This window comes from Podarcis filfolensis, assembly GCF_964270895.1.
Source record: "Podarcis filfolensis genome assembly, chromosome: Z".
Lineage (NCBI taxonomy): Eukaryota > Metazoa > Chordata > Lepidosauria > Squamata > Lacertidae > Podarcis > Podarcis filfolensis.
Window position 1 is genome coordinate 10,485,407 of NC_139617.1, and position 20,471 is coordinate 10,505,877.

Consider the following 20,471-nt stretch of genomic DNA (forward strand, 5'->3'; position numbering starts at 1 on the left):
TGGTTGCCGAACAACTCCAAGCACACCTGGAGGATGCAGACCATTTGGATCCCTTCCAATCGGGATTCAGGCCTCACCATGGGACTGAAACTGCCTTGGTCGCGCTGGTTGATCTCCGGCGGGCTAGGGACAAAGGTGAGAGCTGTTTCCTAGTTCTGCTGGATCTCTCAGCAGCCTTTGACACCATCGACCATAACATCCTTCTGGACCATCTAGAGGGGCTGGGAGCTGGGGGCACTGTTATATGGTGGTTCCGCTCCTTTCTCCAGGGCCGTGTCCAGAAAGTGGTGGTGGGGGATGAGTGTTCAGACCCCTGGGCTCTCACTTCTGGGGTGCCTCAGGGTTCCGTCCTCTCCCCCATGCTTTTTAATATCTATATGAAGCCGCTGGGAGAGATCATCAGGGGGTTTGGACTGGGTGTTCATCAGTACAGTGGTGCCCCGCAAGACAAATGCCTCGCTAAACGAAAAACCCGCAAGACGAAAGGGTTTTCCGGTTTTTAGCGGCTTCGCAAGACGAATTTCCCTATGGGCTTGCTTCGCAAGACGAAAGCCCATAGGGAAATCTCCAGGGACAGCGGGGAAGCGCAGCGCGCCTTCTCCTCTGTTCCCGGACCTGTCCTGAAGGCTTGTGGTGGGAGGTCCGGGAACAGAGGAGAAGGCGCGCAGCGCTTCTCCTCTGTTCCCGGACCTTGCGGTGGGAGGAAGGTTTCCTCCCCACCGCCAACATTCAGAACAGCATTCTGAATGTTGGCGGTGGGGAGGAAAGCCCTCCTCCCACCGCAAGCCTTCAGGACAGGTCCGGGAACAGAGGGGAAGGCGCGCAGCGCTTCTCCTCTGTTCCCGGACCTGTCTTGAAGACTTGCGGTGGGAGGAAGGTTTTCCTCCCCACCGCCAACATTCAGAAGGCTGTTCTGAAGGCTGGCGGTGGGAAGAAAAGCCCTTCTCCCCCGCCAGCCTTCAGAAGAGTTCCCGCAGGGCTGCCTAGGCTGCGGATAGCAGCCTGCTGCCCCGCACGAGGGGCGCTCTGAAGCAGAGCGCCCCTCACGCCAGGCAGACTTCCGCAGCTTGGGGAGCCCTGCAGGAGTTCCCCGCAGGGCTCTCCAAGCTGCGGATAGCAGCCTGCTGCCCCTATCCGCAGCTTGCGGATAGCAGCCTGCTACCCCCATCCGCAGCTTGGAGAGCCCTGCGGGGAAGTCCTGCAGGGCTCCCCAAGCTGCGAATGTCTGCCCAGCGCGAGGGGCACTCTGAAGCAGAGCGCCCCTCGCGTGGAGCAGCAGGCTGCTATCCGCAGCTTGGCGAGCCCTGCGGGGAACTCCTGCAGGGCCCCCCAAGCTGCGAATGTCTGCCCCGTGTGAGGGGCGCTCTGCTTCAGAGCGCCCCTCGCGCGGGGCAGCAGGCTGCTATCCGCAGCCTAGGCAGCCCTGGGGGAACTCTTCTGAAGGCTGGCGGCGGGAGAAGGGCATTTCTTCCCACCGCCAGCCTTCAGAAGGCTGTTCTGAAGGCTGGCGGTGGGGAGAAAAGTCCTTCTCCCCCCGCCAGCCTTCAGAAGAGGTCCGGGGACAGACTGTCCCCGGACCTGGTCTCAAGGCGGTCTCCATAGGAACGCATTAATTGATTTTCAATGCATTCCTATGGGAAACCGTGCTTCGCAAGACGAAAAACTCGCAAGAAGAAAAAACTTGCGGAACGAATTAATTTCGTCTTGCGAGGCACCACTGTATGCAGATGACACCCAGCTCTACCTCTCCTTTAAATCAGAACCAGTGAAGGCGGTGAAGGTCCTGTGTGAGTGCCTGGAGGCGGTCGGAGGATAAATGGTGGCTAACAGATTGAGATTGAATCCTGACAAGACAGAAGTACTGTTTTTGGGGGACAGGAGGCGAGCGGCTGTGGAGCACTCCCTGGTCCTGGATGGGGTAACTGTGCCCCTGAAGGACCAGGTGCGCAGCCTGGGAGTCATTTTGGACTCACAGCTGTCCATGGAGGCGCAGGTTAACTCTGCATCCAGGGCAGCTGTCTACCAGCTCCACCTGGCACGCAGGCTAAGACCCTACCTGCCCGCGGACTGTCTTGCCAGAGTGGTGCATGCTCTAGTTATCTCCTGCTTGGACTACTGCAACACGCTCTATGTGGGGCTACCTTTGAAGGTGACCCGGAAACTGCAATTAATCCAGAATGCGGCAGCTAGACTGGTGACTGGGAGTGGCCGCCGGGACCACATAACACCGGTTCTAAGAGATCTGCATTGGCTCCCAGTACGTTTCCGAGCACAATTCAAAGTGTTGGTGCTGACCTTTAAAGCCCTAAACGGCCTCGGTCCTGTATACCTGAAGGAGCGTCTTCACCCCCATCGTTCAGCCTGGACACTGAGATCCAGCGTCGAGGGCCTTCTGGCGGTTCCCTCATTGCGAGAAGTGAGGCTACAGGGAACCAGACAGAGGGCCTTCTCAGTAGTGGCGCCCGCCCTGTGGAACGCCCTCCCATCCGATGTCAAAGAGATAAACAACTACCTGACATTCAGAAGACATCTTAGGGCAGCCCTGTTCAGGGAAGTTTTTAATATGTAACGCTGTACTGTTTTTAACACTTGATTGGGAGCCGCCCAGAGTGCCTGGGGAAACTCAGCCAGATGGCCGGGGTATAAATAATAAATTATTATTATTATTATTATTATTATTATTATTATTATTATTATTTATTCACCCGTTATTTATGCTTAATCAAATATTCTATGTATGTTTTAATCTACAATTGGTTCTTGCTCCCATTTATTCAATAATTGTTCGCTTAGATTCATACTGTTATGCTATTTATTTAGGTTATGCTGGTTTGTGGCAGAATAAAGTAAAGTAAGACGTTCTGCAGTGCTTCCAGGGGACCTACGCTGAGAGCACTTTGCCACTTTTCGCCCTTTGCAGAGGATCAGCAACCTCCAACCGATGATATGAGCTGCAGGGTTATGATGATACCACAAGCCCCTCTTGATTACCATGCAGGAAGGCCTGTTTCCCCAGCACTGCATCTCATGCTTGCCGTCATAAAATGAAATGTGTACAAACCGTGTACTAAAAACATGCACACACATGTAAAATGTATTATTCACTGCAGGGTGGTGAAGATCCAGAGGGGGAAATGGAACCCCTCAACTGTCCTCTCCCCTTAACTGCCATTTGGGGGTAGCCATTCCATCAGGTTGCCTCAGTGGAAGAGGCAGGAAGCACGGTTCATTTCATTGGCTTTGCGGAAGACCCTTTTACTGTGCCAGCTGGTCATTACAGCACACCTGTTTAGAAATTGGTGCTTGAGTTTTGGTTTTTTACTTTCCTCTTCCTTCCCTGTTCCTTTCCCCTTGTGTGTCCTTTCTCCCACCACCCCTGGATTATAAGCCTACAGTGGCACTGTGTTAGTTTGATTGTATGTGAACCACTCTGGGAGCCATTGGCCGAAGAGCACTAAATGATCTAAATGAGTAAATAAAACCCAAGTGCAAAATATTACTTTCAGATTAAATAAACATTTGTTGGCTGCATTGGGAAATCCATTCAATTTTTGCAAACTAGGTTAGCGTTAAAGAAAAGACAAGCTTAGAGGACTGTGGAAATTGCCACCACCCATCAGCCTGACGCAAAACATGAATCTAAGCACAGAAAATATCTGCATACATTGCTTCATTACTACTTTATTGGAGCAGAGGTTAACAAACATGGATGGTATGCTGGGGAACGCTTATTCACATGAAAATTACCATGACATGAAATAAATAAAGCATATTAAAAGTATAAGCAAAAACTCAAACTATAATTTGTTCCTCTTCTTACAGCTGTGACTATCTGGTGCAACAAGCGACAACCTAGCTTGCAGCCCTCGGAACTGCCTATTCTTGTCAGTGGAATGGTTTCAGGTTGTAGTCCTTGATGGTCTTTGTTTTGCCCGTTCCATGTTTCATAAAATTATAAGCAATAACTGAACAGAATAATTTCTATGGGCTCAGACTACATAGCTATGCTTAGAAGGTCACTTACTCAAGGAACAAAATACCAACCGGCACTTAAGTAGATTTCATACCCCTTTTTCACTGCTCAAAGCATTCCCTGTTCAGCAGATCCATCGAATACAAAGTACAGCACCCCTAGCCTGTGAAGTACATGTGAAAATATGGACTTCTTGCTTTCTAGTTCTGTCTTTTGAAATGAAAATGAAATTAATTCTGTCTTTTGAAATGAAATGAAATTTAGGAGAGGACTGGGGGAAATTTCATTGGTTTTTACACAACATCAACCATGATTTTAATTTAGCTCTCCCCTCTCAAGCCCCACCTATTCTTCAAAATAAATTAACTTGGGGGCCAAACTCTGTGTGAGTTCCTGGTCTCCTGATATGAGTTTTTTTAAAAAAGAAAAAAGAAAAAGACACTTTAAAGCAACCTTGGTGCATCCTGCTTTGACTGGCGCAGGGATGCTGGGCTCTAGGGGTGCTAAGCCTTCCCTTTCCCTGCTGTTTCCTCCCACCTATAGTCCCCTCCTGCCACTGACTTCTGTCCCATGGCAGTGGGGGAAAACAGATACAACTGGCCCGCCACTTAAAGCGAGGGTTCTGTTCCAGGTGCCCATGCACAAAAGCAAAGTTGTGCGGTCAGGAACCCCCAGAACTGTCACTCCACCAAATATAAGGCAAGGGCTGTTTACCAGGCTCTGGGAGCTTCCCACTATCTTCCCAAATCCTGGCAAGCAAGGAAAAATTGCTGGGTGCACAGGTGGGGGGAAATAAACAGCTGGGAATGAAATGTTTACCTCGCTCTCCATTTATGTATTTACCATCACCACCACCCCAAATATATATATATATAAGGTGGGCATAAGATATGGGCCCAACCTTACCTCTATCATGCCCACATTTCCACCTTACCCTGACGCTAGTAGGGAGTTACTCATTATTAGTAAAGTGACTGGGGTGGGAAGGGCTAAACACTTCCTCCCAGCTCCACTACTATGATTGCCATCTGAGCACCCTGCAACTGCTCCTTCAAAAGAAGAAAGAAAAGAAAAAATGAATGGCAGGAAATCTGATAATGGCTCTGCTGTGTAACTTTGCCCTCGGCTGGTTAATAAAGGGCAGAAGATTTAGGCAGAATTAAAGGGAGTAGCCATTCAAACCAGGGCACCTGTTATTCTACTCAAACCATTCCAATAAACCCAAAGGGACCTGCCACAAAAAGGGTCTGGACTGAGAAGCAGAATCTGGCACACAGCATATACTGCCCAATGCTGGATTAAGCTATGCTAATTGCAGAGTTTTCTGATTAAGTGGCATATAAATCTTTCTAAATAAATAAAAGGCTTCTTGCAAAATAAATAATAATAATTAAAAAAAAAAAGCTTGAGTATCTCAAATTGCCACGTCTGCAGTAAATTATAAACAAACACGTTCCTTCTCTGCCTTTTGGATAAATGTTTCATCTCTCACACCATCCCCTTTCTGACATCACTGAGGAGGCACTTTCTTTTTTTTTTATCTTATAAATTAAACAATTTGTTCAACTAACTCCTTTAACTGTACAGTTACTTTCATATTCTGTGGCTCCCTCCGAAATCGGCAGGGACCATTCACTTCACTTGGCTCAGATTCTGAGTAGACCATTCAACATGGCTTCAATCATGCACTGCAGTAACTTTTTTTAATAAAAAAAAAATTTGGTCATTAGTACAGATGTTGAATCTGTTGACCAGTTTTTGCCAAGCTGTGCCTGCCCTCTCGTGCTCTGCCAGCATGCACAGCAGCCCAAGCAGAGCACCCAAATCACCAAATGTGATTTATTTTAAAGTCCTTAAGAGGGCCTAATTTGAGCTTTCAAGAACCACACCCATCACCCCCCAACACCAACCAAGTTATCATCCTCTTCCAAGTTTTCCTCCACAGACTGTCTCTGCATATGGATTGAATTGTTTTGACAGGAAACAAAGGGCATCCTTCAGGAATCTGTTTCCACCTATTTTCTTAACAGCAAGTCCCCTGAAAACCAGGAGTTGCAGCAAAACCTCCTGGAGTGAAGAATGTCCCCGTTGCAGGAGCTGCTCATTAACGCCAAAAAGGGCTTCCAAAAACTGAAAGCTGCCCCCATCCTATTCCACCCACTTGCTTGTTTCACCATCTCACCAATTCTCTCACCTTTCCTTCCTGCCCTGGCACCACTCTTCTTGCGCTAGCCTTGAAAATTCTCGGCTTTTCATTTATTTGGCACCCATTCTCACCGGTCTTATTAATGTCTACATTCCCCTTATCTGCCTTTGGGTGAGCTTCTTGAAAAGGAGACCCGCCCGAATGGGTGGCATCTTTTGCTTTTACTGCCCCTGGCATGATGTGATGAGTTTTACATTTCATTTTGTGATGGGACATCTTGCCAAGAGACTCCATCTCTTCACAATGGTTTGCTTTAAAGAACTGCGGTTCATCATCAGACAAATTGTTTCCAGAATATCTCTTTCTGTTGTTCTTCCGATCAGCTTCCCTCTCCTCATCACTAGATGTCCATTTGACTCTTTGTTCTTCACCCCTTACTTTGCTGCTGGTTCTTTTGTATGTTGTCCTAAGCTTTAGCTTGGAGTGCCTTGCTGAATCACAGTACTCAGAGCGTGAGAAGAAACTGTGTTTGCTGCATTCAATACCTTGAGCACCACAACAATCATTTTGGACAGAAATCGACAAATCTCTCACCATTTTCTGACCGAAGGGTGACACCTTGCAGCCACCACCATTTTTTCTTCCTTTTTTGCTTCGTAACTCATTAAGTGCCTCACTGAAGGATTCAGAATCACTGCTGATCTCTTCCAATACATCCTTCAATTTATTCACACGGCCAACTAGCTTGTGTGATGCCATAGCCACCATTTCAGTGTCTTCTGCTTCAGATTTTCTATCATGAGTTGCACTTACTAGGACACGACTATTCAATTTACCACGCAGCGTTCCTTCTTCAGCCTCATTTGACAGATCTTTGCCCCGATAGTTTTTGGCAAACTCCCTAGCACATGCCTGGCTTTTTGGCATAACCTCAGGTTCCTCATCCATTACTTTCCAGTTATCACTACGTCTGGAGCTTTTCTCTTGGGTATTTGGTACACAAATCAAATCCGTCATGCACTGCCTATCTTTGTTCTGCAGGTAAATCTGGAAGCTGTCCTTATTGAAATACACCACCCTCTGCCACTGAGACTTATTCGCTGGCTTATCCACCCTTGGAAAGTCCCGTGCATATTCTGGGGTTTGATAGTAGTTGAGTAAATAATGTGTGAATTCATCAGTTTCATATACCTTGGGCTTCCTGAATTCTTTCTCCCTGGAAGCTTTAGAGGAGCACCCAAACGAGCGGCTGTCATGGGGGCTGTGTGTTACGTAGGTGGTGATGGTTTCAGCGACTGGCCTGTTCAAAGTATTTCTCCAAAACGGATCAGGTAATGGAGGCAACTTAAATGGAATGTGCTGCTGCTGCTGCTGTTGCTGCTGCTTCTCCTCAATAAAAGCATCCGCCGACTGAGCTGACTGACACTTGGATTCTCTCTTATTCTTAGACTCTTGTTGCCCAAGGCAGTTTACTTGTTCCTTTGGTGCATTCTGTATCTGAGATGCAAAGGAGCAATTCTCCCTTTTGATTTCAAGATTCAGCAGAGGGCCCCCTATTTGCTCGGATGCTTGTGCAACGTCCTTTTGGGGGGGGAATAAAAGAAAGAATTATAGCGCAACAGAACAAGGGACTTGAGCAGAAAGCAAATACCGGTAAATCAGCAAAGCCTAATGATAAATGATTTTATGTACAATTTGGGCTAGTCAAAAGACCCTTCAGTGCCTAAGACAGGAAATCCAAATGGCATCCACCCACCCAGGTCAAACAACCCAGAATGCACCTGGTGTGTGGCCAGAAGCTCTTGGACTACAACTCCCATCATGTCAAATGGCCTGGGATTGCAGGAGTTGGAGTCCAAGAACAGTTGGAGGACAACATGGATGGATTACTTTGTCCTAGTGATTCTACTAAAACGCAAAAGCTGCATAAAAGCATTGTTGTGTTTTAACAGCTCGTCCCCACCCCCATAAAAAGGGACTTATGCATAACTTCCCTGTGAGTTGTACCTCATGGGTGAAATCTGCCTCCCTCCCTGCCAGTCTTAGCAAGACCCAAAATACACTGCTTGGGAAACACACTTAAGACTTCATTCACTGTAGGAGTTGTCTCTGCAGACTGCTGTTTGAGGCGGTTCAATTTTTCCAGAAAGGAAACCTGTGTTTTTTGTCTTTTAAATGCCAATTCACTTCAAACCACATCTTAAAAGGCTCACAAAGCTGCACAAATCATAGCCTTTAAGATACAAGCCAGCTTGATTTTGCTGTTTTCAGAGGAAAAATAATTATTAATGAAAGTCACTTGCCATAGGCAATAGTCAAATTGCCGGTTTATTTGCTTTCGCTTTTTTAATGATAACTTCGGAGTCGTTCTACTAAAATAATGACCCCACACAAGAAAGCAAGTTTCAGCCCCACCTCAATAATTCACAGCAATTTCCTATATGAAAAGAGAACTTCCACCAACAAGCATTTATATGATCCTTTATCACAGGATGAAAAGGAGAAGTTATCAAAACTTGCCTTACATCTTGCTTTGCTTAAATCGCTTCATTCTCAGAGTCAACATGTAAATCTCCCAGTGCACCCAGTTCAGTGCATCAAAATGTGGTGTGCCTTGGATGTGGAAACTGAGAAACCTGCTGCCCACTTGTGGCGAACTCTGCTATCATATATGCCTACAGTTGTCCACAACTTATTACATATATTTTTAAAAAACGTTAAAAAACAAAAACCCTTAGAATATTTTGAAAATTATATCCTTACTTTTACTTTGTTTAAGAGCAGGGAAAGCAGCCTCATGGACTCCTCTCTTTTCTGAGCTATATCGTGTTTCTTCTCTTCCCAATTGGGCATCTTCTCTGTCCACAAATCTTCCGCATCTGTTACCTTCCGCTGCTTTCTTGGGCGTTTTGTATCCCAATCTATCTCCCTTCGCCCATGTCTCTTGTGCTTATGCTTCCTCTTTCCTTCTCCAGTTTTCTTTTCTTCATCATCGCGTCGTTTTCTAGGCAATTATTGATATGGGACAATTTAGGTGCGGGAGGGAAATAATTTTACAGTTTTAACCCTTGCAAGGTAGAAGGGAAGATAAGGAGGTAACAGGAAGGGCTTCCACCCTTGAAATCTGTTTGGACACAAGAGAGAACACTTCCTACAAATTTGTGTTTTGGAATGTAAACATATATACTTCACACATTCAAAGGAGATGCAAAATGTTTGAAGATAACCTCAGGGCAGCTCTCTCTTGAATCATCTTCTGGTCCTAACATTTCCCAGTACTGCATCTAAAGTTACATGAGCTATTTCAAACACTGCCATAAACCATGGTTTATCATGACAATAATGAACCTAGTCTCACAATCCTGTGCCCGCACCCGGTCCTTCAACGGTGTGGCACTTTTGCTCAGTGGCAGACCTACATTTTGGAAGTTTGAACTGTTATGCGGGCCCCTACACAATCAGCAACAAGGTCTGGGTACCCACTGTTATCTGCAACGGGGTATTCCATGGCAGATCACCACATATATATATATATATATATATATATATATATATATATATATACACACACACACACACACACACACACACACACACTTAAAAATGATAACTGCTACATCTCAGATTTTGATGAAAATTGCTATACTGGACAGATTATCTCACATGTCAAAATCACTGGTGTGAATAAAAAAAATCCTATGCCTTATAGTTTTTGAGTTATGGGAGGAATGCTATATACAGTGGTACCTTGGGTTACATACGCTTCAGGTTACAGATTCCGCTAACCCAGAAATAGTGCTTCTGGTTAAGAACTTTGCTTCAGGATAAGAACAGAAATTGTGCTTCAGCGGCGCGGCGGCAGCAGGAGGCCCCATTAGCTAAACTGGTGCTTCAGGTTAAGAACAGTTTCAGGTTAAGAACAGACCTCCAGAACGAATTAAGTACTTAACTCGAGGTGCCACTGTACATGTGTGGCTAAAGTCTTTTCTGGGGACCCTCCAAGATTAGGGTCCCTGAAGCTTAGATCCACCACCGCTTTTGCTATTTTAGATTAGTGATATGGGTCTTCTGGACTGATTGAAAAGCAAGGGTAATTTGCACTGAATACACTTCTGATGCCAGTAGAATGAACCTGAGCAATCCCTGGGCAATAGTGAAATGGATGAGGACAAGCAAGCTGAGCTTGGATCCTGGCCAAACAGAGGCACTGTGGGTGAGCAGCTCCTTTGTCTGAGAAATTGGTCAGTTCCTACCATGGATGAGGTTGCACTCTCCCTGAAGGAGAAGGTTCACAGAGTGAGGTGCTTCCAGATCCACCTACATCACTGGAGGCTCAGGTAGCCTCAGCAGCTGGCAAGGCCCTTTACCAACTACAGCTGGTCCATCAGCTGTGGCCATTCCTGGGCTGGGAAAGCCTTGCCACAGTAGTTCACGTGTTGGTTATATCAATACAGTCATACCTCGGGTTGAAGTAGCTTCGGGATAAGTATTTTCGGGTTGCGCACTGCGGCGACCCGGAAGTAATGGAGCGTGTTACTTCCAGGTTTCGTGCTCGCGCATGCGCAGATGGTCAAAATGACGTCACGAACATGCGCAGAAGTGGCGAATCGTGACCCACGCATGCGCGGATGCAGGTTGCATTCGCTTCTGGATGCGAATGGGGCTCCGGAACAGATCCAGAGGTACCAGTGTACTGGACTACTGCAATGCACTCTACATGGAGCTTCCCTCACATGTGAGCTGGAAAATGCAGTCAGCAATCATGCCACAGCATACCACACTAAGAACCATCTTGTTTAGGCAAGCCTACCCAGATGCTTAGAAAGTTGAGGTGATGTGTGTTTTAACTATGTTTTAAAGCATGCTTGTGGTTTTTATTTATTTTCTTGTTTTATCTTTGGGTAAACCTCTTTGAAGTTGTTGGGGTTTTTTTTACAATCAAGCGGTCTATAAATTTTACGAAATGATCAGTAAATAAAAATCTAGTACAGTGGTACCTCAGGTTAAGAACTTAATTTGTTCTGGAGGTCTGTTGTTAACCCAAAACTGTTCTTAACCGGAGGTACGACCACAAGGGGATAGGGAAGATGGCGACGGAGATAGCAGCACAGTCAGGTTCGCCTGCTTTCAATTAAGATTTTAAGTAGTTTTTTATTCTTCCTGGACTCTAATTTTATAGTTTTAATGATTTATTGGCTGCCTTATCACCTCACCACTGCCTCTGTTTTTCTTAGTTAACGTTTTATGCCTTGTTATCTTGATGTCCGGAGGGTTTGCTCCCCGCGCTGCTACGCTCCTCAAGTTTGACCGACAATAAGGAAAACGGGCGACGGCTGATCTATTGCCAACTTCGTGTTATGCCCTGAACTACAAGCTATCAAATTATTACAAACTATAAACAGCTATCCCAAATCTTGCCTCAACTTGGATCTTAGCCTATAGCTGGGTGGAGCTTCCGACTTCCTAAGAGACATAGTTTTTGAAATAGGAAGAATAACCCTGATTGGTAACAAAGATTTACAAATGGTACTTACTAGAAAGAAATGTAGGGACCTGGGGATAGTGACAAGCCCATTGTTCCAGGAGTGTTATGAGAAACAGAGTAAAATCACGCAATACTTTCTACATACAAGGGACAATGAGAATGGAAATGGAAATGGGCAAAAGATGGCTGAGATGGTTGAGTCGAAGCAGGATGAGGCTCTTCTTTTTCCCTCTGCTGCTCAAGATCACTCAACCTCCTCTAGAGGAATACAGGACACGGAGAATAACAACCAAAATAGAAACACAATGAGCCTGGCCCACGAAATAGTCTTGGCTGAGATATTATCTTCAGAACTACAGGAAGAATCCCGAAACTCCCAGAAATCCCAGACTTCATCTATGGGCTCCCAGACGGAAAACAATGACTGCTATCCTCAGGACTGGCTGCTCTCTATAAATCTGGATCTGGCAGCTATGAAAAAATACTTAACAATAACAAATGGGCTGCTCCTGACATTAGTGGAAAATTATCCCCTTCAAGCTAAAGGCTCAGAATTTCATGGTGCCGATCTACCAACCACCCTTCAAGAGCCAGAATATACAAAGCAACCAGCAACCAGCAAGTGCACACAAGGATCAGCAGCGGAAAATCATTTACACCAAGGAAAGGACATAGGGTTGTATGTACCTGTCCCTAAAACTGAATTTCCTATCGAAGTAAATCAAAAGAGGCGAGGCATCAGTAAGAGATCCCATAAGAAGAAAGCTGAAACTAAAAAGAAAAGTAAGAACATAAAAATTGCAAGGAAATCTGTTATAAATCGACGTGCATGTAAAGTATGCTGGAAAAGACTATATAAGCTGATCCCAACAAAATCAAAAACAAACTCTAACAAACCTGCTATACATGGTAGCAGAGAGAACAACAGTGTGGATTCAGGAAAAAAGATCCAGCTGAAGTCTTTGAAAGAAACATCATCGCTGCCTAACAAAACAAGTGAGGAAACGGAATCACAACCCGGGTGCTCTATGCTGAAACCCCAAGGATCCATAAATATTAAAGAAGACTCACCCCATACCATTGATCATGGCAGATCTCAAGTTGAGCCAGTATGGAAACTGATGTTGGCAGATAGGAAGTTAGCATTTCTTAACTACCCGAAGCCAAAGGGCTTCCTTACACAGGAAGAACGCTCGGTGCATTTTGTGAATACTTTAGATGACATGCTGCCAGGGAAAATAAAATTAAAGGACATTACCTCAGTAGATTTCATATTCTACAATGGATACTCTCTGCGAGTGATTGCCTCCTTCAAAGATCAAAACTTGGCTAAATATATATATAGATCAAGACATTTGCTGTTAAAGAAAAGGATAACGGTAACAAGATTCTTTGAAAACAGCACATGTTTGAAATTGTTTCCCGATGAGTTTACGACAGCTGAGATAAGATTTTCTTGTAAACCAAAGGTGGAGAGAGGACACTCAAAAGACAAACTGGAACATACTGAGCAAGGGTCCTTGAAACTAAGACAGGAGATGAGACTGCCTAATGAGGGGACGGATAACTTCTATCCAGAAGAAAAGGCATTAATAAATCAGTTTGGATTGTTGCCTTTCCCTGCCCAATCTGAGATCTTGAGAAGATTGGAGACCCTTAGAAATAAGCTAACAGAGATGAATGCTCCGGAAAAAGTAAGAGAGAAAGAACCGGCAACGGACCAATTAAAGAAAGAGAACCTCTCTGAAAAAGCCAAGACAGACCCCATGAAAGATTACTCTTATAATACCTCTGCATCTGCAGAGATAAACCTGTTAACAACAGATCTAACACAGTGCGCAAGGGACAAACTACCATCTAAGAAGGAAACCATCCCTATGGCAACCATGAAAGACTACCTTTATAATACCTCTGCAGTTGCAGAGATAAACCTGACAGCAACAGATCTAACACAGTGCGTAAGGGACAGCAACAATCTACCATCTAAGAAGGAAACCATCCCTATGACAATCACAACGCGCTCTTGGACCAGCATGAGATACCTGGATGAGGATGAACTTGGTACCAGTCAAATAGAACACCTCAAGGTAGATTCGCCAAAAAAAGGAGTACTGATCACTAATGTTAGCACGCTGCACCCTTCAATTGATTCCATTGAGTACCTGGGCGACAATACATCTATGGACATTGCCAAAATGAATGAAATCCAATTAACAGATAAAAAGATAGGCCCAAAAAATCTTTTAAAGGCAAATTGACTAAGATCAATGTTTGGCAAGACAGCGTGCAACCTTGCCTTGCTAACTTGGAATATTGCAGGTTGGCAAAAGAGGGTTTCTGACCAATCCTTTGCTAAATACATCCAGAGACATGACATTGTGTTCCTCCAGGAGACCTGGAGCACAAGTGAAGTGGAGCTAAATGGTTTTTCTGCGTTCTCCCTCCCAGGTCTTTTAAGCACTAGAGGGGGGCGAGTTAAAGGTGGGTTAGTTACCCTAATTTCAACAAGGCTAAGGGCCATATTTAAAGAACTAGACCCACTAGACCATCTGGCCACAGCTGTGCATGTACAGTGGAGAACCCACAGCTTGCTGCTGATTAACGTATACCTACCCCCACAAAGAGAGAAAAGATTGATAAGAAACACTTGGGCTCAGTTAGAACAGTATCTTGACAAACTATCAAATCAATTTCCTGATGCCTCTGTAGTGGTGGCAGGCGACCTAAATGCCAGAACTGGACAATCTGATGAGGCTTTGTATGCCCATTTCCACGAAACAGTCCCCATTATAGAGGAAACCCACCCAATACCAGCTAGAGTCTCAAAGGATAAAGGCTGCAATTATGCCGGCTTATGCCTACTACACTTGGTCAACAACTTGGACTTGGTTATACTAAATGGCCGTACAGAGGGGGAGAAGGTTGGAGAATTCACATTTATATCTAACAATGGCGCCTCCACAATTGACTATATAATCGTGTCGTATGATTTTCAAAACAAAGTTCTGGAATGTAAAGTGGAGGAGCGCTTAGACAGTGACCATCTGCCATTAAGTGCTCTCGTAGCTGCGGGAAAGGATTTATCCTGCGCTGAGAAAATCGAGCATTCGAGCCCTACAGCTCTGGAGCTCAGATATTCGCGTATCAGATGGACAGATGAACTGCATAAGGAAATTTCAAGTAGGCTATGCTCAAAGGAATTCCTCACTAAGAGAGAAAACCTTATAACTTCCTCTAGACATGAACTAAAGATAAATTTATTTCAGGAGTTAATTTCACTCCTTCAAGATTCCCTGAAGGAAAAAAGGAACAGGCCAAGTAGGCAATCTTCAGCATATAAAAACTCCAAACCCTGGTTTGATCAAGAATGTCAGGACATGAAGCTAAACTTACTGAAAAAATACAAGAATTATAGATCTGCCAATTTACCCCAACTCCCCACGGGCTGGTTTGAAGATAAACGAAACTATAAAATTCTGATCAAAAACAAAAAACTCCTGGCACAGAAAAGAGAATGGAAATGCCTAATAGATGCATCCAGAGAGAGAGATTCAGCCACCTTCTGGAGACTGGTAGCAAATGGAGTGCGATCTACTTCCTCAGAAGTGGAGTATACAATACCTGCAGGGACTTGGGAGGCATTTTTTCAATCCTTATATTCAGCTCTGCCTTTGACACAGCCACTAACACAGTGTGCGGCAGGTGATGAGTGGCCTCCGGTGTCGGTTGCGGAGATTAGGAGGCTTATTCAGGCACTCAAACATAGAAAAGCCCCGGGAGCAGATAATATCTCTCCTGAGCTTCTCAAAGCCAATATTGACTGGTGGGCCCCAGTCCTTGCCACCCTTTTCACCAGCATAGATCAAACAGCAATAATACCAGAGGACTGGGGACTGGCAATCATCGTTCCCATATTCAAGAAAGGCTGTAAACTTGATCCAGCCAATTACAGACCAATCAGTCTCTTAAGCATCATTAGCAAACTTTATGCAACTCACTTACGTGAAAAGTTTGCGGACTGGCTGGAACAGGAGCACATCCTAAAGGAAGCCCAGGCTGGTTTCAGGGCACATAGATCAACTCTAGACCAAGGACTGGTATTGCAACATCTAGTGGAGAAATACACCTCAAAGAAAGGAGGCTCTCTCTATGTAGCCTTTATAGATTTCAAATCAGCTTTCGATTCGATACCCCGGCATAGACTTTGGGAAAAATTAAATGCCACAAACATCGATAGACGTCTTTTGCTTCTTATCCGTAGACTACATGAAAATACTCGGATCCGTGTTAGATGCGACCGTTATGGGAACCTATCAAAGGAAATCCAAAGTTTCCATGGTGTCAAGCAAGGCTGTGTCCTTGCCCCTATTCTATTCAACTTCTATATAAACTCCTTAGTCGGAAAGATGGAGGAAGCAAGTACTCACTCCCCAAACCTAAACAATATACCAATCCCAGTCCTTTTGTACGCAGATGATGCGGCACTTATTTCCTTCTCTTGTGTGGGTCTAAGAAAACTTTTACGAGCTCTTACAGAGTATTGCGAAGCTGAACACCTAATAATAAATTACACTAAATCAAAAATTATGGTGTTCCCCAAGAGAAAACTCCGACATAAATGGAAAATCAATAACCAACCTATTGAGCAAGTAACATCTTTTAGATATCTTGGAATAATTTTTGATGAGAAGGGATCTTGGTGCCATCAGATTAAGAATTCCATTGCAAATGCGCAAAGATCTTTTAGAGCTATCATAAGATTCTTTTACAGAAAAGGAGGTCAATATGTTCCTGCCGCCTCCCAGGTCTTTGTTGCAAAAATACTTCCACAACTGATGTATGGCACCCAGATATTTAACTGCCAAAAACTTAAGTCCCTGGAATCTGTACAAACTAAATTTTACCGCTCCCTACTAGGGTTACCTACCTGTGTCTCCAACACTGCCATTAGGCTGGAGGTAGGTCAACTCCCTATTAATGCCAGGATATGGATCCTGAAGATTCACTTCTGGCTAAAACTCATATTTTTCCCAGTGGGAGTGGCTCCACTGACTTTATTAGACCCGTTTCAGTCTAAATGGAGATTGTCGCTTTATGAAAAATTGAAGGGCCTGGGGCTTTCCCTACAAGAACTTATAGCCGCAGGTTTTGAAAAGGCTAAAATGATGGTGAGCCAGCGAATAGGAGATGTAGAGCTTCAGGACCATATGAGCAAGATAGATAAATACCCAGCTATCCAAGATTATGGGAAAGGGTTTAATTTAACCCCATATTTGCTGGATCTACAAATCGCAAAATATAGGCGGGCGTTTACCCTTACCAGATTTGATGTACTGCCATCTGCCTTACTAAAGGGCAGATACGAGGGCACACCCTATGCCGAACGAGTTTGCCCATGTGGTCTGAAGGAGGTGGAAACGGCTTCACATGTGTTGTTACGCTGCGACCTCTACGGGGATATCAGGTCACTGTTTATCTCTCCTATCGTTCAGAAATTTCCAGGTCGATCTGAATCTCAGCGGCTGAAAATCCTACTAGGAGATAAAAACCCAGAAGTAACACTGAAAGTGGCCAAGTTTTCTGCGGCCGCGATCAAGCGGAGGGCATTAGTTGTAAAAAAGTAAAAGATCTGACCCTTGGACAAGCCCCCCCCCTTTTTTTTTTTTTGTGTGTGGGTGTGAGTGCATATGTGTATTGTTTTTATGTATAATTTTACAACTTTTAATTGACACCATCATTCCCTCGTAAACTACTGTTGTCTTTATGTTTTTTCCTTCTGGTCTATGACCGTAATAAACTTATTCATTCATTCATTCATTCATTCATTCATTCATTCAACCGGAGGTACCACTTTAGCTAATGGGGACTTCCCGCTACCACCGCCACACGATTTCTGTTCTCATCCTGAAGTAAAGTTCTTAACCTGAGGTACTATTTCTGGGTTAGCAGAGGCTGTAACCTGAAGCGTCTGTAACCTGAAGCATCTGTAACCCGAGGTACCACTGTATAGCAAGTTCACTTATATTTGCTTTAAAAAAGCTAAGAAACCCATCTGAAACTTTTCTCCCCAATTCTTACAGAATAGTTTCTACATGTCATTAATGTTCCTTCATTCTTGCTGCATCGTTAGTGTGTTCATACCTGCAATACTGATAACCTAACAACTTTCTTCCGCCCTTCACTGGCTTCATTATAATGATGCCAAACGCTAGGATTATTCCCCATCACTCCTGAGCAGGCATCATTATTACTACTCAGGGAGTGCTCAGATGCACTATGAAAGCTAACAGATTATATACAAACACTTTCACCTTCCCCGGCTCAAGAAAAGAAATAAGACACTCGTCTGGAGGCCTTGTGCATTTGCTGACCTTGGCTCTTCTTTTTTACAGTCAGAGCTACAGACCACTTTGCTTTCAATTTAATCATTGTTCCTAACCTCCAGTCAACATTTCTATGCCTCCACAGGCCACAAAAATGGTCTCGAGACACAGAATGCAGATCTAAGCAGTTCTGGCCTTGTAAGTTGCTGAGCCCTACTGCAGACTGAACAGAGCAGCTAATTCCCAAACTCTGTGCTGTGTGAAAACTGCTAGTATGTCACGTGAGCATATATAATGCTCCTGTGAGTTCAAAAGTACCCAGCCACAGAAGAGGATGCTTCTGGTATCTGTGTGAGTCACTACTCTGATCTTTCCTCCTCCTAACCTCTCACTAGATGTAAATGGATCGTTCTACCACTCCTCATGGAGTAACATAGAACGTCCTGGTCTGAGAGGTCTGTTGTGTCTGTGCATGAATCACTGCTCTGACCTTGCCGTCTTCTAGCTAGGAGGGCCCTTCTAAAGGCAGGTGAATTGTAACGCACATAGTATAAAAGTAGGCCTTTTCCAGGAGCATGAATGAAGCACGTCTCTCCAAATTTAATTCGGAGAAAGTGTGCCAGAGTTCTCATAAAGCCTGAGAAGCTTTGCAGAAAGGATTTTGTAAGGGTTCTATAGACCTGAACGATTCCTGATGAGAAAAAATATTTTGTAAAATCCTTGTTGATTTTCTAGGAAACAATTTCGGTACGCAGCCAACTCGGACTTCTGTACATACCGGTGGCTCTCAATGTATGGAGGGGCTATGTACCAGGGATAGCACCTAAAGTCAAAATTGTGTGTAGTCAAAACACATTGCGACTAGGCTTGCCCAAGTCTTTTTTTCCCCAGACACCCACCCATTTTCTGCCCTGCCTTTGTTAATTTTTTTTTTTTTTGCCTACCTCATAAACCTAAACGCATACAAGTTTAATGAGCATACGTTGCAAATTACCTGTAACAGGAAATCCCTGGGCCTGAGGGTCTGCATTTTATATCCTAATTGCTAAATAGTCTTTAAAAAGGGGAGGGGTGAAATAACGTCTTGCAAAAGCTGAATTTGTTGAGAGTTTCGTAAATCTAGTGTTACTATTTCAGTCTTTTGGCATAACAACTTTTGTTCTGAATGCAACAAAGAAGGTGGAGCCCAAGGCTCCCTGCAGAATAAGAACATATGTGCTCAGATGTAATCTGGCATTGAAGAAGCCCTCTGGAGAGCTAAGGGAGGTTGAGAAAACAAGTAGTGACACACATTTATCTTTGAACTCAGCAGCAAAACCTAAAAACCAAATTACATTATATTCTCTCACAAAAATTGATCTAACTTCAGTGTAGGCATAATGCCGTTATACAGAATTTCAGCAATTGATAAAACAAACCAAATTGTAAAAAAAGGTCTTATGCAACTATGCGCCTAAGGTTCATCCTCATACAGAACCGTCACTTGTTATCTATTAACGTAAAGCAAAGGACATATTGCCCTTTCACTGAAGGCAAGTTTCTATTTGTTAATTACCATGAGGAGGCAACTCTGAACCAATAGAAAAGAACTAAGCATCTATGGAAAAATTCATGCAGCTATATAACCAACAGCTAAAATGGCAAAAATATCATTTTTAAACTCCTTTTTTGTTCCCCTTGGCAGAATCAGGAAGTCTTTGAACAGTAAAATGGCATAATTTGGAGACTGCTGGATTTTCAATCACCCAATAACAGCTACCTGAAGGAGCGTCTCCACCCGCATCGTTCAGCCAGGACACTGAGGTCCAGTTTTGAGGGCCTTCTGGTGGTTCCCTCACTGTGAGAAGCAAAGCTACAGGGAACCAGGCAGAGGGCCTTCCCGGTAGTGGCTCCCGCCCTGTGAAATGCCCTCCCATCAGATGTCAAGAAAATAAACAACTATCTGACTTTCAGAAGACATCTGAAGGCAGCCTTGTATAGGGAAGTTTTTAATGTTTGATTTTTGTGTGTGTTTTTAATATTCTGTTGGGAGCCGCCCAGAGTGGCTGAGGAAACCCAGCCAGATGGGCCTGGTACAAATAAATTATTATTATTATTATTATTATTATTATTATTATTATTATTATTACCTGATAGAAATATGTTTTGAATAGCAGGACATGAAATTAGTAAACAGATAGTAATCCCATGGCCAAAAGTTGGACTGCTTATATCTTGCTAGTTTTCTCCAGTAATCTAAATGTCTTTACTATCAAGTGTACACCTACAGATACTGTTTTGAGTTTGTGGATGCCAGACTCTTCTAATCCCTGGAATAGCAAGTGTTCAAAACTACGCAAACCAAGCTAGCCTCCTAGTAAGGAGAGCAAAGGGGGAGGGTCTGTGGAAGGCAGAGCACAATGTTTGATGTCTACTAAATCTAAGGCTATGGCTATGGTCACCCTCTTGGGGTGTTAATGCTGTGAACCCCTCCATCGTAGGTTCAGGCTGCATATATGTGTAAATAAACCATATATCCTAAAGACATACAGTCCCCACTGTGCC

General features: G+C 44.2%; 1 protein-coding gene across 2 annotated transcripts in view; it reads right to left on the reverse strand.

The window, feature by feature from the left end:
- Positions 1–3,665: 3,665 nt before the first annotated feature.
- Positions 3,666–20,471, reverse strand: part of LOC310754150 (A-kinase anchor protein 17B-like) — a 30,224-nt gene continuing 13,418 nt past the window's right edge. For both annotated transcript variants that reach the window (XM_083595704.1, XM_083595703.1), the window contains exons 4-5: positions 8,883–9,123; positions 3,666–7,700 (exon numbers count right to left, since the gene is read on the reverse strand). In XM_083595704.1, coding sequence (XP_083451830.1) covers positions 6,144–7,700; positions 8,883–9,123 — 1,798 coding nt within the window. In that variant the 3' untranslated portion in view covers positions 3,666–6,143. The remainder of the gene's footprint in view (positions 7,701–8,882; positions 9,124–20,471) is intronic.